Raw genomic sequence first — 19176 nt, 5'->3', positions numbered from 1 at the left:
TTTAATGGCTGGAGTTAAAACCATAACTGAAAACAATTATAGTCTTATGTATTGTTCAGTTACTCTAGAAGTCATAAGTACTTTTATTAAAGCAACTACAGCTATTTATTTAAGTTGGTTTTAATTAGTTGGTTACTTTGAGTCAGGAACTTTCATATAAACTATATGATATTTAAATTTCCTGGTCATGGTTAAAAATAAAGAGTTAAAAAATCATATCCTTTGAGATTAGTGTTACATTAGGGTTGAGCTATATCATTAAAAAACAGTTCTTATCAGTAAGTGTTAATTAATTAGAACTCATTCTCTGTTCTTCACTGTCTTGACGTTTGTGTCCTTAGGAGCACGGTGGCGAGCTTTCCTTTAGAAGCTGCCGAGGACAACGGGAACTCTCTTTCAGAAGGGTTTGTTTTTAGCTAATGCATTAATTGACTCCAAAAAGAGTCCAAATGGAACACTCTGCTTTCATCTGCTGGGGTAACCTAATAAAATAATGTTGTTTGTTTTTAGATTCCCGGCTGTTAAGGGGGTTTTGCTCAAGGCAAAACCACAGTCCCCTCGAATAACTTTAGAAGGAGAGTTAAGAAGACACACTAATTGTGCCTGTCTGAGCTTTGCTCCTTCGAGGGCCCAGACACACCCCTTGCACACTGGTCTGGCCACCAGGGCTCCAGTGCCCACCGCTGAGTTGATTCCATTGGACAGGGCTCCTGCCCCTTTGGAAGATGCTTGATTTTGCTGTGAGCAGTTCTTAAGGGGATTTAAAAATGGACTAAGCTCTCGGAGCAGACTTGGGCAAGCACGCTGTATATGCTATCGGTCTGTCCTACAGAATGGAGAAAGGGAAACACAACTTAATGAAAGAAGACTGATTATAACATGCTCCTTACCTCCCATCACCCCCTCCCCCATCCTTTGCTACTTAGCCAAGCTCTTGCTCTGGTGTCTTATTGGGCTGCTTTCAAATGAGAGGGGGACAAGTAATCCTGCCCCCCATCTGGAGTTCTTTGGCCAGGAAGAACTCACTAAATATGAGTATTACATGCCAGGCATGCTCTCATTAAATCCTTCACACGTCCCTTGAAGTAGGTACTATTCTTTTCCCTGTGTCACAAATGAGGAAACCAGACTCAAGAGAGGTTAAGCATCTTGCTCATGGTCTCAGCTAGCAAATAAGGATGCTAAGATTTGAATCCAGGTCTGATGGCCCCCCCAAGCCCTGTTCCATATGAGGATTTCTCAACAAAACTCAGTACGGGAAATTTTTATGATAGTCTATGCCCAGAATTTCTTATTGTCTCCTGGTTCTCAGTATCAGATGTATCATTCCTAGCTTAGAGTAGAAGGGAAGGGTGATCTCAGATTATTTACCATAGTAAGTGCATTTGCTATCTCAGAGAATTCCAGAGCCTGAGGACCTGGTGAATCCTGACAAGCCTTTTGAGGTTCATCTTAAACTATTTTACAGCCTATTAAAGTCAGTAAAGAGAGAATTAAGGTAAACTTGAAGCATTTGCCCCACGGGTTTAAAATTGGAAGGTAATGTGGAAAAAGCAGAGATAAATTTACAAACTGTTACAGTGCAATGTGATATGACGTGAACTGAATTGGACCATCTTAAAAATCTCTACTATAATTAGAAAATGACGTTCTTCAACAGAAGTTGGAAATAATGGAAAACCAACTTAAAAGTAAATATCTATGGGTACTTGGCCTCAAAATGTGTCTGGAGGGAATGGAGACAGTTTACAGAATGTGGGATTTGCTGGAATTACTTTTGGACATAAAATCTCCATCACGCCTAATGGTGGAAAAGTCTTACTCTATTCCCAACAAGTTACCTGTTATCCCTAAAGTTAAAGGCGGATATCTACCACTGCGTTTTGCTGCCCCCTCACCCATTCTTAAATAAATGAAAGCAAATTACTGACTAACCCACACCAAAAATTTATAGCATTTTTTTCCTGGGCAAAAGGGATAAAAATACATATACATATATATATATATATATATATATATATATAAAATATACACACACATATAAATACATGTATATAAAAACATAAATATACGTGTGTATATATGTATATGTGTATTAAAATGTCATATTCCTTTTTCAAAAGAGTGATATATTTTAAAATGTGAATTTCTGTTTTGAAGCAGAATTTACCTATGTAAGCTCTAAGTATACAGATATGCTTTATCAGTTTGAGAATTTATGGAGAATTAGCCACTCCATGTAAGAGGCTGCTTTTTCTGATGACCTCTTCATTTGGGCCAGCTCCAGTGTTATGAAAAGCTTACGCTCTGTTAGAGTAACATCAGAAATAAGAAAGATTGGGGATGGCGGAAATAGAAACAGGCATTCTTTTTTCTTCTGAAGACAGAAGTGAAGCGATTGCCAATGTTTGTTGAATTTTATTACAGTGAAAGCAGAGATTTCTCCACACTTTCGGTCTCAGCCTTTGTCCAGCCTCACTATGCAGTGTATGTATCACCTTGTGAACTAAAGAAGCAGTTCACACTTGACCTAGAACTTCAAGTTACCTGTGACCACTACTTATAAAGTAAGCGACTTCTTTCTTTTTTTAAATAGTTTGCCTGTCTGAGAGTGAAAGTAGAGAAACCATCATTTCTGTCCTTTTCTGGGACTTGAAATTAAATGTGGCATTTTTTTCCTTTTACTCCATTTAGAAATTGTCTTGATTGGCTTAATAACTAACCCTTCTAATACCACACATATCTGGCTAAGTTATTACAAATTATAATGGTATTTGACATGAGTTGGTTATAAAGGATAACCACTATCTTTAATCAAAGCTGTCTAACAATAAATTTCAAAATAATCATTATCTTCAGGGCCCTGAAGTAATTATTAAATAAATGCTGTAACCTCTATAGACAGTGAACTCTAGTTTATTACTTTTTTCTACCTTAAAAATTATACCTTTGGGAGATTTCTGCTTCTGGCCATGATGGAATAGTAGGGAAAACTAGAAAACTGGGTGAAACATATGACACAATAGTTTTAAAACATTAAATATGAGGCAAAATAGGACTGTGAACTCTGAGGCGGGAAAGGAAACAAACAAGGTGAGACCTACCATTGCACCAGCTTACTGCCTGGGGGCAGGTTCCAGCCACTGTGCAGAGAAGGGCAACCCAGACAGGGCCCAGCCGTCTCCCGAAATTGAAAAGCTGGAGCTCAGAAATCAGGGGGCCAAGATAGCTAGAATTTTAAGACAAACTACCAAACAGGAGGGAGCTGCTCTGAAAGCTCTGGAGTTTTGCAGAGAGTTCCCCAATCTTTGAGTACTGATCTGTGCATTTGAGGGAGGAAACGATACCAAACTTGGGAAGGAACCACTGGAAAGGAAGAAGCAGAAAAATTCTGGACTTCACAGAGGAGAAAGAGTTTGTGTTCCCACCAGCAGGAGTAGAAATTCCTCCATAATACATAGACCATCAGGTAGAATCCTCAGAAAAATGTCATATTATGAATAGCGCTAAATAAGAACTACGATGAAGGCGGCTCTGCCCTTAACAAAGCTTAAAAGCAGACCTCACAAAGATCTGATTCCAAGTAATTTAACTGCTTGTCAGAACACAATTTGATACTATTTCAAACAATATAACAAAAAAAGCCCACAAACCACTATGACAAATTTAATTAAAAAGTCACCCATCATAATAAGGAAAATATAAACCATAAAAAAGTGAAAAAATCAACCAACAGAAATGTATATCATGATGAAGATGGTGAAAACAAATGATAAATAGAAAATCTTAAAAGTTGCCGGAGGAAAACATCCCATAACCTACAAGGAAGGATGATAATAAGAGAAGATTTCTACTTGGAAACTATTTAAGGCAGAAAGCCACAGAGTAACATCTTTAAGGTATTTTAAAAAGAAGGCCAACCAAGAAATCTACACCCAGTGAAAATATCTTTTGAAAACAAAGGCAAAATAAGGTAGACAACAAGTAAGAGAATTCACCGGGCAGCTAGAATTGCACTAAAGAAGATGTTAATGATAGGTCATCAGGCAGAACAAAAGTGATATCAGATGGAAATTTAGATCTATACAAATAAATGAGGAGTTCCAGAATTGAAAATAAATGGATAATTAACTATTTTTTCTTATTTTTAATTTCTTTAAAAGATAATTGAGTCTTTAAAGCAAATCAATAATGATGTATTGTGAGGTTTATAGCATACATAGCAGTAAAATGTACAATAACAGCACAAAAAAGAAGAAAAGAAAATGCAAATACACTGTCAAAAAGTTCTACTACTACTATACATGAAGTAGTATACAATTATCTGAAGGTAAAGTGTAGTAAGTAAAAGATGTATGTTGTAAACCCCAGAGCACACTAGAAAATGAAAACCAAACAGATTTAGTTAATATTAGTGGAAACCTTAAAAATAGAAAAATCCAAAAGAAGACAGGAAAAGAAGAAAAAAGAATTAACAGATGGAGTAAATAAAAAAGAGCAAGATGGTAGATTTAAACCTAACCATATTCATAATTACATTAAATGCAAATGGCCTAAGCACTCCAATTAAAAGGTAGAGATCAGATTTGAGGGGAAAAAAAAAAGCAAGGCCCAACTATATGCTAACTAAAGAAACTCACTTTAAATATAAAAACACAGATAGATGGAAAGTAACTTGACAGAAAAAGATATGCCATGTAATCACAAATTTCAAAAAAGCTAGAGTAGGCTATGTTGATATCAGCCAAAGTATATTTTAGAAAGAGAACTAGTAGTAGGGATAAAGAAGAACACTTCATACTGATAAAGATGTCAATTTATCACAGAGACACAAAATTCTAAATGTATATGTACCTAATAACAGTGCTTCAGATACATGAAACAAAAACTAACAAAATTAAAGAATAGAAGGAACACACTATTATACTTCCAAATTTCAACACACTTCTCTTGATATAACAGGTAGAAAATCTACAGTATATAGAAGACCTGAACAAATTTATCAAATAATTGACCTTATTCATATTTATAGAACACTCAACATCAGCAGAATACACATTCTTCTTAAGTACACGATAAATTTTACCAAGATTAACTATAATCTGGGCCATAAAACAAGTTTCAATAAACTTAAGAGGATTGAAATCACACACATTACATTCTCTGGCCATGACAGAATCAAACTGGAAAGGAATAACTAAAAGATACTTGGAGGGGCTTCCCTGGTGGCGCAGTGGTTAAGAATCCGCTTGCCAATGCAGGGGACACGGGTTTGATCCCTGGTCCGGGAAGATCCCACATGTCGCGGAGCAACTAAGCCCGTGCGCCACAACTACTGAGCCTGTGCTCCAGAGCCCGCGAGCCACAACTACTGAAGCCCGCAAGCCTAGAGCCCGTGCTCTGCGATGAGAAGCCACCACAATGAGAAGCCTGTGCACCACAACAAAGTGTAGCCCCCGCTTGCTGCAACTAGAGAAGAGCCCGCGCACAGCAACAAAGACCCATTGCAGCCAAAACTAAAAAACAATGAATTAATTTTTTAAAAAAAGATACTTGGAAATTCCCCATATATCTGAAAAATAAATCATATAGTTCCTAACAACACTTGAGTCTAAGAAGGAATCACAAGGATAATTAGGAAATATTTTAAACTAAATGAAAAAACACAACATATCAAAAAATTTATAATGCATTTAAAACAGTGCTTAGAGGGAAATATATACTATTAAATGCTTACATTAGAAAAGATGAGAGGTCTCAAACAATTATCTCATGTTCCACCTTAAAACAAGAAAAAGAAGAGCAAATTAAACCCCAAAGATGCAGAAGATAATAAAAAGCAGAAATCAATGAGATAGAAGACAGGAAAACAATAGAAAAAAAACAGTAAGATGAAAATGTTTCTTCAAAAAAAAATCCCAAAATTTAGAAACCACTGATCAGAAAAAAACAAAACAAAATAACAACAACAAAAATAACTAATGTGATAAAAAGGGAATGCTATGAACAAATTCATGCCAATAAATTAAACTACATAGATGAAATAGATTTCTTGAAAGATATATATTAGCAAAGTCACTGAAAAAGAGATATTGTTACTACCTCTATTTCAGCAATCAAATTCTTAGTTAAAAAATCTTGTCCCAAAGAAAAATCCAAGCCTAGATGCACAGAAAAGGGACAATCCCTTATGACCAAATAGGATTCATCACCAGAATGTAAGTTAGGTATAACACTCAAAAATAATGTACTATACTGATTAAAAAGAAAAATCATGATTATTTAAATTAGATTCAGAAAAAGAATTTGGGAAAATTCAACACCTATTTAAAAAAAAAAACTCACAAGCCAGAAATAAAAAGAAATGTAATCTGATAAAGGGCATCTACAAAAAAAAAAAAAAAAAAAGAAAAAACTATTAACTATAGCTAATATTGGCTATTAGCTATAGCTAATATGATACTTTACGTGAATGATTCAATGCCCTAGCCAGTGCAACACGATAAGAAAAAAATAAATAAATAAATACACTGGTGAAGCAATCCCACTACTGGGCATATACCCTAAGAAAACCATAATTCAAAAAGAGTCATGTACCAAAATGTTCACTGCAGCTCTATTTACAATAGCCAGGACATGGAAGCAACCTAAGTGCCCATCAACAGATGAATGGATAAAGAAGATGTGGCACATATATACAATGGAATATTACTCAGCCATAAAAAGAAATGAAACTGAGTTATTTGTAATGAGGTGGATAGACCTGGAGTCTGTCATACAGAGGGGAAGGGTAAGCTGTGACAAAGTGAGAGTGGCATGGACATATATACACTACCAAACATAGGGTGGATAGCTAGTGGGAAGCAGACGCATGGCACAGGGAGATCAGCTCGGTGCTTTGTGACCACCTAGAGGGGCAGGATAGGGAGGGTGGGAGGGAGGGAGACGCAAGAGGGAAGAGATATGGGAACATATGTATATGTATAACTGATTCACTTTGTTGTAAAGCAGAAACTAACACACCATTGTAAAACAGTTATACTCCAATAAAGATGTTTAAAAAAAAATACACTGGGGAAAAAGAAGTAGAACAGTATTCAACTGCATATGAAGAAAATTTTAAGAAATCTACAAAACATTTATTAGAACTAGTAAATGAATTTAGCAACACCATAAGATACAAAGTCAGTATATAAAAATCCACTGTATTTCTATATACTACCAACAGCATCTGAAAATAACATTTTTAAATATTAAAAAATGGGGAAATAATAGTCTTTTCTACACATGTTGCTGGAAAATTAATTATGCATATACATAAAAATTAACCTTAGTCCACAACCACACCATACACAAAATTAATTAAAGATGCATCATATACATAAATATGAGTTAAAACTATAAATATTTCATAAGAAAACATAAGAGAAAATCTTTATGACCTTGGATTAGGGAAAAATATTTTAGATGAGTCAAGATTTTACAAAACATTCTTAATGAAGAAAGCACTGTCAAATTGGAATTCTATATCCAAAAAAAAAAACCTTCAAAAATAAAGGCAAAATAAAGACATATTTAGACACACCAAAACTGAAATTATTCTCTTGCAGAATCTTACTACTGGATATGCCAAAAGAATTTCATTGGCTGAAGAGAGATGACATGAAATGGAAAGCCCAGATCTCCAGAAAGAAATGAAGAGAACCAGAAAAGAAGAAAGTGAAAGTAAGTAGTTTTTAAAACCTTTTAGAATTATCTTTATTTTATAAATACTTTTAATTCATAAAAGACTATTCACTGAAGCAAAAATAATAGTGTATTGTGGGATTTATAGTAAATACAGAAGTAAAATGCATGACAACACAGGAACAAAGGACAAAGAGAAGGTAAATGGATTATTCTGTTACATCATTTGAAGGTAGTCTGTAATTAGTTAAACATGAAAACTGCATTCTTGTGAAACCACTAAAAAGAATAAAGGTCAATAGATGAACTGTAATGCAATACTAAGAATTATTTAGACCATCAAAAAGAAGGCAGAGGAGAAGAATAGAAGAACAAAGAATGAATGGGATCAATAAAAAACAATTACTAATACAAAATTAAAAAATCAACCATGCCAAAAATTACATTAATTGTACATGGACTAAATCCTCTAATTAAAAGGCAGAGACTATTAGACTGTATTTAAAAAAAAAAAAAAAAAAGGACCCAACTTTAAGCTGTTTACAAGAAACACACTTCAAATATAAAGACCTAAACAGATTAAAAGTAAAAGGGTGGGAATGACATCAGCCAAAATGGCAAAGTAAAAAACTCCAAATTCTGCCCTTCCATAAAAGCAATAAAAAACGGGCTGAAACTCAAAATCAACTCTTGTTCTTGAACTCTGGAAATTAACCAAAGACTTGCATCAACTAAGGGAACACTGACTGAAGAACATCGCGGATTCTCTGAAAGAATCATGAACTTTGTGTCATTTTAACTTACTCTAGTCCCATCCCCCCTCTGTAGTCCAGCAGCAGCTCTGAAAATAACAGCTCGCATTCCCAGTATGACAGGAAGCAGAAAGTACTTCATTCACAAAGGATTCTAATTATTTGTTCTGACCTGTCTGGTTCCTCCCTGGTAGACAAAATATGTGTCTTTATTGCACCTAACTTGGAACTGGTGTACTACTAAGGCTGCTTCCTGGTGCAGGGGTATTTGTCCAAAACATTCACAGGCTAATATCCTCATTGCTGCTGGCTGAGGTAATAAATAACAGTTAAGACAAACAATAGACTAACAAAAAACTTGAGAGGGCAGGCTAGAGAATGAGATCTTTGAGGGCTATGAATAGCTCTGACATACCCCTGGGAATCTGGACAAACACACACACACATACTCAGAACTGTGCACATGCTCAGTAAAGTCCTAAGAAGGCCCTAAGATCTCACCTCCTGTTGACATTGAGGCTCTGTAGAAACAGGAAGTGAAGGCCAATGCAGAATTGTAAACTGCCTGGCTGATAGGTGAAGATGTACCTCAACACAGAGAGACATACAGAGTCCTTTGCCATAGACTAGAAGAGTTTTTTGGCTCCAGGCATGTAAGGAGCCAATCATTAGCTAAACATTAAATTAACAGAGACTTCAGGGGCTGCACATAACACAGAATACAGACTGCACAGAATTAGTTCAGAAAATTTGGTAAATAAACAACAATTACAATAAGCAGCAACAACAACAAATCCTGGGGAGGGAAAAAAATCTGATTTCCAGAGTTGCACATTACAGTATTATAATTACTGGATATATTACAATATTAAATTTTCAACAACAAAAAAGTACACATGCAAAAAAATAACAAAGTATGGCATGTACAATGGAAAAAAATCAATAGAAACTGCCTGAGAAAGCCCAGATATTGGATTTTTCTAGACAAAGACTTTAAATTAGCTATTATAAATATACTCAGTGAATTAAAGGAAACCATGTCGAAAGAACGAAAGGAGGGGACTTACCTAGTCGTCCAGTGGTTAAGAATCCACTTTCCAATGCAGGGGACGTGGGTTCGATCCCTGGTTGGGAAACTAAGATCCCACATGCTGCGGGGCAACTAAGCCTACATGCCGCAACTACTGAGCCCACGTGCTCAGGAGCCTGTGCGCCACAACTAGAGAGAAGCCTGTGCACCACAACGAAAGATCTCACGTGCCGCAATGAAGATCCCGTGTGCCACAACTAAGACCCGATGCCAAATAAATAAATATTTAAATAATAATAATAATAATAAATTTAAAAATTTTTTGAAAGTATGAAAATGATGTCTCACAAAATAGAAGATATCAATAGATAGATATTATAAAAAGAAGCCATGTAGACATTTTGGAGTCAAAGAGCACAGTAACTGAAATGAAAATTTCACTAGGGATCTCAATAGCAGATTTGAATAGGCAGAAGAAGGCAGAAGAAAACATGAAGACTCAATTGAAAGTATGCAGTCCAAAGAACAAAAAGAAAAAAGAAAATTTAAGAGACCTGTCGGACACCATTATGCATGCCAACATACACACAATGGGAGTTCTAGAAGGAGGAGACAGAGAAAGAGTAAAAAGAATGCTTGAAGAAATAATGGCTAAAATTTTCCCAAATTTGATGAAAAACAATCTATCCATTCAAGAAATTCCATGAAATCCAAGCAGGAAAAACATAGAGATCCACACCTAAACACATCATAATCAAACTGTCAAAATCCAAAGCTGATGAAGGAATCTTAAAAGTACAAGAAAGAAGCAACTCACTGTATCTGGAAACATAGAGACCAAAAGGCAGTGGGATGAGATACTCAAACTGCTGAGAAAAAAAAAAAAATTGTCAATGAAAAATTCAACTTTTGACAAAATTATTCTTCAGAGATAAAGGAGAAATTAAGACTTTCCCAGATAAGCAAAAGCTGAAAGTTTGTCCTAGCAGACCTGCCCTACAACAAATGCTAAAGGGCGCCCTTCAGGCTGAAATGAAACACTAGAGGTAAATTTCATAATAATAAAAGGGTCAGTTTATTAAGAAGATATAATAAACTTAATATGTATGTACCTAGTAACAGAGCTTCAAAATGCAAAAATAAAAATGGAGAGAACTAAAGAACAAGTAGACAAATTCAAAACCATGAGTGGATATTTTAATATCTCCTTCTTGGTCACTGATAGAATACATAGAAAACAGTAAGATTATAGAAGATTGAAACAATACTCTCAGCCAGTTTAATCTATTTGACATTTTTAGAACCACATACCCAACATACAAAGAATTCACATTTTTTCAGGTGTACATGGAACACTGACCAAGTTAGACCATATCCTAGGCCATAAAATAAATCTTAATAAATTTCAAAGGATTTGAAATACAGAGTATTTCTTACTCTGTATGTTTTCTTACCAAGCAGAATCAAACTAGAAATGAAAACAAAGATATCTGGAAAGTTTTCCAAATATTTGGAAATTAAACATACTTCTAAAAAAATAACTCATGAGTCAAATAATACCACAATGGAGATTAGAAAATATTTTGAACAGAATGATAACGAAAACATAACATATCAAAGTTTTTGGAACACAGTAAAGGCAGTACTTAGAGGGATTTTTATAACTTTAAAGGCCTAAGTTAGAAGAAAAGAAGTGTTTTACAACCATGATCTAAGCTTCTACTTTCGGAAATGAGAAAAAAGAAGAGCAAATTCAATCCAAAATAGAAAGAAGAAAAAGTGGACAGACAGTAGAGAAAATCAGCAACTCCAAAAGCTGGTTCTTTGAACAATGAATAATACTGATAACTGGCAAGACTGTTTTAAAAAAGACAGATTACCAATATATCAAGAAGTAAAAAGGGGACATCACCATGATTCTATATTCATGAAAAGCTAATAAGAGGGATAGTATGAACAACTTTATGTTAATACATCTGAGAAATTAGATGAAACGGACACATTTCTTGAAAAATACAACTTACCAAAATAGAACCAAAAAAGCAGAAAATCTAAATAGCCCTATTCTATTCAATAAATAAATTTGTTACCAAAAACCTTCCCACAAATAAAACTCTGGGGCTAGATGGTGTCACTAGTGAATTCTACCAAACATTAAAATATTACACTCTTTCACAAAAGAGAGGAGCTTGGAACACTTCTCAACTCATCATATGATCATAATCATGTTCCTAAAACCTGACAAAGACATTACAAGAACAGAAAATTACAGACCAGTATCCCTAAGGAATAATTACGGGAAAATCCTTTAAATGAAAAAAAAAAAAAAAAAAAAAAAAGACCATATCGATGGATGTAGAACAGAAGCATATGAAAAAATTCAGTACCTGTTCATGATAAAGCTTCTTAACAATCTAACAATAAAATGGAATTTCCTTCATCTGACAAAAGTGAAACATTGAAACTTTTTGATACTAATATTAGGAAAGAGGTAAGGATGTCTGTTCTTATTTCTTCAGTACAACATTGAGCTGACACTCTGAGCTAGTGCTGCAGGGGAAAAAATTAAAAATAAAGATTGGAAGGAAAGAAGTAAAGTCTTCATTATTCTCATATAGCATGACTATGTACATAATCACCAATTGATTACAAAATCTACTAGAAGTAATAAGTATATTTAGCAAGGTTGCAAAATATGAGGTCAATATACAAAAATAAATTTTAACTCTGAAAACTAGCAAAAATCATTTGAAAACTAAAATTTAAAAATAACATTTATAATACAATGAAAAATTGAAATATCTAGGAATCTACAAAAAGATAAACAACCTATAACTGAAAATATTAGTGAGATAGATTAAAGAAGGCTCAATAAATAGGAAGATATACACTTTGTTCACATATTAGAAGATTCAAAATTGTTAAGATGTCCACTCTCTCAAGTTGATATATAGATTAATGAAATCCCAACAGAAATCCAAGCAGTATGGTTTTCTTTTAAGAATTTGATTCTAAAATTCATGTGGAAACACAAAAGGCCTAGAAAAGCTAAAACAATCTTTCACAATGAATAACAAAGCTGGAGGACATACACTACCTGATTTCAAGACTCAGTAAAAGCTATAGCAATCAAGACAATGTGGTATTATATAAGGACAAACTCAATGAAATAGAGTAGTGGGTCCCTAGACAGACCATTAAGGTAAATGTTAAAAAGCCCTGCTCTATGACTGTCTCTCCTACTCTCAGCTCTGGCCTGGCCACCACTAAAATTCCTAGAGATGCTTATGCCTCTCTCACTAGCTCCTAATGGCTTTGGGAAAGGGCGTGTACTCTGGGCGTTCTTGGGCACCCTAACTCTTGGATGTGTCTTCTAGCCTTATATATAATATATCCATTCTAATCTCTCCACTTTCCTCAACCTCTTTATTCCTATCTGTACTATCAATCAGGGCAATTCAAACACTTTCATTTCATTAAGTGTAGGCTACAGCTTTTTCAGAGTTCTAAGAGCCACTGTAACAGCCATCCTATGCCTTGGGATCCTTGCCAGAGTATAAAATCACATATTCCAAAAGAGTGTCTCAAAGTCAATAGATTCTTACCTATCTGGTCTTACATTCTGGCCCCCTTAATCAAACTCCTCAAAATCCAACCCGAGTGCTACTCCCCTGGCCCCTAATGGCACATGCCAATTCTTGTAACTCTTTTGGTGTCTAGTCTCTTTACTCCCTAATCAAGTCACATGTCCCCAGCCAGGTTATGCTGGGAGAGCCATCAGAGAGTGATGTCAATCTGACCCTAAGAAGGAGAGAGGGAAAGAAGGGAGGGAGGAAAGGAAAGGAAGGGAAGGGAAAGGAAAGGAAAGATTAGTCTTAGACTGAAGTACAGTTCTGAGAAAGTTTTAGCAATGATGGCAGGGAGTCCTTGAGACCTCCTTGAGTTCTCCTCAGAGAACTCTTATATCTCCCAGGAACAGGCCTGGCTTACTATCTCTGGTATGCTCAGGCTTGGCTGAGAAGCATGACATTGGTCAAACTGCTGGTGGATTTTAGAGCAAAGCAGCTGGAGCTGTCAGTCAATTATGTTCTTTGCAACAAGAGATCTTAGAGGCAAATTGTCATGGCTACCACATTCCATCTGGGACATCAGCTGGGAGAACTTGAATGGCTGTGGACTGGCTGGATATCTTTCTCTATATCCACATGGCCACTCTGTGATGAGCTTAGGCCTTTGTACAGCCTAGAGGTCTTAGGGTAGTTGCCCTTCTTACACAGTGGCTTGGGGAATTAAGAGTGAGTGTGCCAAGAGACCCAGAAGGAAGCTATGTCTTCATATAACCTTGTCCTGAACCCCACATAGCATCACTTCCCCCATAGTCTATCATTACCCAAGGTCATCCCAGATTCATGATGGGAAAACACCACACAAGAAGTGGGAGACTATCTTGGAGACTAGCTACCATGGTGGGATATACCCATATACAAGCTCTTATCATTCTTCATGTGCCTACTACAAGCGACTGGCTTTGTCATTCAGACTTTGGTCTATAACAGCTCATGGCTTATTGATTTGTTCTAAGGTTCTTTAGCATATGTTTGAGAAAATTTTTTCCCCAGTACTTTTCATTGGATTGCTTTTTAAAAAAAATTTATTGGAGTATAGTTGATTTACAATGTTGTATTAGTTTCTGCTGTACAACAGTGATTCAGTTATACATATACATATATTCATTCTTTTTTAGATTCTTTTCTCATATACGTTATCACAGAATAGAGTTCCCTGTGCTGTACAGTAGGTCCTTGTTGGTTATCTATCTTACATGTGGTAGTGTGTGTATGTTCATCCCACACTCCTGATTTATCCCTTCCCTACCACGTTTCCCCTTTAATAACCATAAGTCTGTTTCTGTTTTGTAAATAAATTCATTTGTATCATTTGTTTAAAAAATTAGATTCCACATATGAGATACAATATGATATTTGTCTTTCTCTGACTTACTTCACTTAATATTTCATTGTTTTCGTGGCTGAGTAATATTCCATTGTACCATATCTTCTTTATCCATTCCTCTGTCAGTGGACATTTAGGTTGCTTCCATGTCTTGGCTATTGTAAATAGTGCTGCAATGAACATTGAGGTGCATGTACCTTTTTGGATTATGGTTTTCTCTGGAGATATGCCCAGGAGGGGACTGCAGGATCATATGGTAGCTCTGTTTTTTATTTTAATTGGAGTATAGTTGATTTACAATGTTGTGTTAGTTTCAGGTGTACAGCAAAGTGAATCACTTATACATATATCCACTCTTTTTTAGATTCTATTTCCATATAGGTCATTATAGAGTATTGAGTAGAGTTCCCTGTGCTATACAGTAGGTCCTCATTAGTTATCTGTTTTATACAGTTGTGTGTATATGTCAATCTCAATCTATCTCTCCTGCCATCTTACCCCCTGGTAACCATAAGTTTGTTTTCTACATCTGTGACTCTATTTCTGTTTTGTAGATAGGTTCATTTATACCCTTTTTTTAGATTCCACTATAAGAGCGATATTTGTCTCTTTCTCTGACTTCACTCAATGGCAATTATTTCATTCTTTTTAATGGCTGAGTAATATTCCACTGTATATTTGTACCACATCTTCTTTATCTATTCCTCTCCTTATTTCTATTTCTCTAAATGTCTGTCGATGGACATGTAGGTTGCTTCCATATCCTGGCTATTGTAAATAGTGCTGCAACGAACATCAGGGTGCATGTATCTTTTCGAACCACGTTTTTCTCTGGATATATGCCCAGGTGTGGGATTGCTTGATCATATGGTAGCTCTATTTTTAGTTTTTTAAAGAACCTCCATACTGTACTCCATAATGGTTGTACCAGTTTACATTCCCACCAACAGTATAGGAGGGTTCCCTTTTCTCAACACCTTTTCCAGCATTTATTGTTTTTAGACTTTTTGATGATGGCCATTCTGACTGCTGTGAGGTGATACTTCATTGTAGTTTTGATTTGCATTTCTCTAATAAATAATGTTGAGCATTTTTCATGTGCTTTTCTTTTTTTAAGATTAGCCATTTGTTTTTTTGTTTGCTTTTTTTTTTTTTTTGGCTGAGTTGGGTCTTAGTTGCAGCACGTGGGATCTTCATTGCGGCATGTGGGATTTTTCATTGAGGCAGGCAGGCTCTTCGTTGTGGTGTCTGGGCTTCTCTCTAGTTGTGGCACGGGGGTTCCAGAGCACACAGGCTCAGTAGTTGCGGCGTGCAGGCTTAGTTGCCCCACAGCACGTGGGATCCCGAGCAGGGATCAAACCCACATCCCCTGCACTGGAAGGCGGATTCTTTACCACTGGACCACCAGGGAAGTCCCTCATGTGTTTTCAGACCATCTGTATGTCTTCTTTGGAGAAATGTCTGTTTAGATCTTCTGCCCATTTTTTGATTGGGCTGTTCTTTTGACATAGAGCTGCATGAGCTGTTTGTAAATTCTGGAGACTAATTCTTTGTCAGTCACGTCATTTGCAAATATTTTCTCCTAGTCTGTAGGCTGTCTTTTCATTTGGTTTATGGTTTCCTTTGCTGTGCAGAAGCTTTTAAGTTTAATTAGGTCCCATTTGTTTATTTTTGTTTTTTTTCCATTACTTTAGGAGGTGCATCCAAAAAGATGCTGCAATTTATGTCAAAGAGTGTTCTATGTTTTCCTGTAAGAGTTTTACAGTGTCTGGCCTCACATTTAGGTCTTTGATTCACTTTGACTTTATTTTTGTGTATGCTTTTAGAGAATGTTCTAATTTCATTCTTTTACATGTAGCTGTCCGGTTTTCCCAGCACTGCTTATTGAAGAGACTGTCTTTTCTCCATTGTATATTCTTGCCTCCTTTGTCGTATATTAATTGACCATAGGTGCATGGGTTTATTTCTTGGCTTTTATACTGTTCCACTGATCTATATTTCTGTTTTTGCGCCAGTACCATACTGTTTTGATGACTGTAGCTTTGTAGTATAGTGTGAAGTCAGGAAGCCTGATTCCTCCGGCTCCGTTTTTCTTTCTCAAGATTATTTTGGCTATTAGGGGGTCCTTTGTGTCTCCATACAAATTAAAAAATTTTTTGTTCTATTTCTGTGAAAAATGCCATTGGTAATTTGATAGGGATTGCACTGAATCTGTAGATTGCCTTGGGCAGCATAGTCATTTTGACAATACTGATTCTTCCAATCCAAGAACGTGGTATATCTCTCCATCTGTTTGTGTCATCTTCGATTTCTTTAATTAGTGTCTTATAGTTTTCAGAGTACAGGTCTTTTGTCTCATTGGGTTGCTTTTAAACCTATTTTAGATACTCATATTTTAGCTTTAAAAATTTAATATGTTTTTAAAGAGTTTCAATATTAACACACTGTATAGCACTCAGAGAAAAGCATATTATTATTTCAAAATTAAAAGAAATCTCCCAGATCAAGGAATCCCTACCAACAAAGCACCATGGAAATTCTCTTCCTAAAAAGCCAAAGACTGTCTTCAAATGTTTTTCATGACTCAGCCACTATTTATTTTCATTCTCTCTAGGCAAGAAATGACCTTTTGAAAAAACAAAATCCTATAAAGTTGTTTACACATATTTCCTAGTCCAACAGTAATAAACATAATTTTCTGGTATAAATTAAAAAATAATGAAATGTGTGGAACAGTTGGTATTTGTTCATCTTAACCTGTTCTTCCTACTCTCAACACTTGAAACAGTCTTTGGGTAAGAGTGGCTCTGGCAAAGGAGACAAGAAAACGCTTTCCAGAAATAGCACACATGTTCCTTCATAAAAATAAAACCAGAGTCTTGGTTTAAGTCCAGCCAGGTTGGCTGCCTATAAATTCATTATCAATCTTTGACACGGCCCTAATGTATCTCCCCTACCCTCTGGCCACAGAATTTTAATCAGGCAGTTCCCAAGCAAAGGATTTATCCACACTGGAGCAGACATGGTTTGGAACATTTTATTGGCAATACTGGTGTCATATTTAGGAACCACAGACTTTTGTCAGACTGGGTTAGCTTGAATGACAAATATCAATGATCAACTATATTTGAAATATTGTTAAAGTACCTAGAAATAATAGGCATTAAAATTCATTCCATTCACTGCAACAAACCTCTAAAGATTTCATGTCCTCAGTGGAACCGGCATACTGTAATTGTTATTTGGAACTTAATGTAACCTCAACAGCAACAGAGAGACAATGCAGTCCTCTCATTATGCACATGCTCTAGGATCGTTTATTTTAATGCTTTCAAATAAATATGTTCCATGCAGCACACCACAATAAATAAGGAGCAGCAATGTTCTTCTAGTAAATCCATTCATAATGTGAGTCACCGTGTAAAACGCCACATCTCAAGTCTTTGGCCCTGTACCATAGCATGACACCACATCTGCACCTAATCATATCTGGCTTCATATGGATTTAATAGGACTATGCCAGAAGTGCGTGTAAGCACAAATTTAACCAGAGGTTTCCAGCTATTAAATACAGCTACTAAGTAGTTAAAAGGCAACAACTCAACCCAAAAAGGCTCCCACCTCCCCACCCCCATTTTTGAGACAGAAATATAAAGATAGAAATGCTCTGGTGAATTTCAGGTCAGTGGACAGTATACATCTGGAATACTTGGAGCAAAGCTGGCACAACATAGCACCCAAAGGGTCACGGCAATACTGATACTGAATGGACACTGAATACAAGCGGACTTGATGACTGCAGATGCTGAGCTCTAGAAGGTCAAGGTGGGGACGGCTCATTTCCACTAGGCAGATAACTCAACGGGGCCTTCCTCCTCGCTGTCAGCTCGGTTCGCACGAATCTCCACGAGGGTCCTGGCAAATCGGGTCCACTCATCATTGTGGGGAACTGCAAGCTGCAAAACAAATTAACGGAAAATGGTGAACAAGGTATCTTTCATGCTGAAAGCCTTGAAGCCTGCATGACTGTTCCTCTTGAAACAGATGATTCCCTTGGAATGTAAAGGAAATCAGATAGTCTTCCTTGAATCAGATCTCTGAAGCGTTGCTCTTAAACTGATAATTTAAGAGAATAATGTCACTCTCAAAAGCAAAATCGCACGTGGGATTTATAAAACATTAAAAACTTATGTAAAAAAAAAACTTATGTAAACTATACAGTTCATACAGTATCCAAGTTAAAGCACTTTCAGTAAGAAGACCAGAATTACAGCGAACACGACAAATAAAAACTGCATTACTAGGAATTTGAAATAACGGTGGTATTGTCTTCCTAAGTCAGTGCTATTGATCCTTTCCTAAAGTGTTGCTAACATGCCAATATATATATGACAAGAGAATAACTTACATATTCAAAGAAATCTTACTACTATAATATGACATTTTGGCTTTTCCAGCAAGATCATATATGATGAGGCCAATGAATAACAGTAACTAAGATTTACCAAGAGTTCTGCTCTAAGTACTTTACATGTATTCTACTTATTCATCACAGCAATCCTATGTAGGATAATATTAGCATTTACATTTTACAAAAGGAGAAACTGAGGCACAGAAAGATTAACTCATCTTGCCAAGGTTGCATAGCCAGCAAATATCAGTGCCAATGTCATCTGGTTCCAGTCATTACATGCTTAGCCAGTATGCTATACTGAATCACCAAAAAGAGGGATTATAAAATTTCCCCACGATATC

At 35.9% G+C, this 19176-nt stretch overlaps 2 protein-coding genes across 22 annotated transcripts in view; one reads left to right on the top strand and one right to left on the bottom strand.

Moving 5' to 3' along the window:
* SLC25A13 (solute carrier family 25 member 13) overlaps window positions 1-19176 on the top strand; it is a 262700-nt gene that overhangs the window by 217045 nt on the left and 26479 nt on the right. For 5 of the 6 annotated variants that reach the window (XR_008617418.1, XR_003679894.2, XR_008617416.1 and 2 more), the window contains exons 16-18: window positions 342-404; window positions 2428-2567; window positions 7611-7725. The gene's annotated coding sequence lies outside the window, so the exon portion shown is untranslated. Of the gene's footprint in view, window positions 1-341; window positions 478-2427; window positions 2568-7610; window positions 7726-19176 lie in introns of all 6 variants that reach the window. The other variant, XR_003679895.2, reaches the window with a different exon arrangement.
* Window positions 17448-19176, bottom strand: part of DYNC1I1 (dynein cytoplasmic 1 intermediate chain 1) — a 495519-nt gene continuing 493790 nt past the window's right edge. For all 16 annotated transcript variants that reach the window (XM_055085000.1, XM_055084998.1, XM_055085008.1 and 13 more), the window contains one exon: window positions 17448-18377. In XM_055085000.1, coding sequence (XP_054940975.1) covers window positions 18267-18377 — 111 coding nt within the window. In that variant the 3' untranslated portion in view covers window positions 17448-18266. The remainder of the gene's footprint in view (window positions 18378-19176) is intronic.

The sequence above is a fragment of the Physeter macrocephalus genome, chromosome 5, assembly GCF_002837175.3.
Source record: "Physeter macrocephalus isolate SW-GA chromosome 5, ASM283717v5, whole genome shotgun sequence".
NCBI classification, from domain to species: Eukaryota; Metazoa; Chordata; class Mammalia; order Artiodactyla; family Physeteridae; genus Physeter; species Physeter macrocephalus.
Note: the sequence above shows the minus strand (reverse complement) of the source record. Positions and strands in the feature narration are given on the sequence as shown.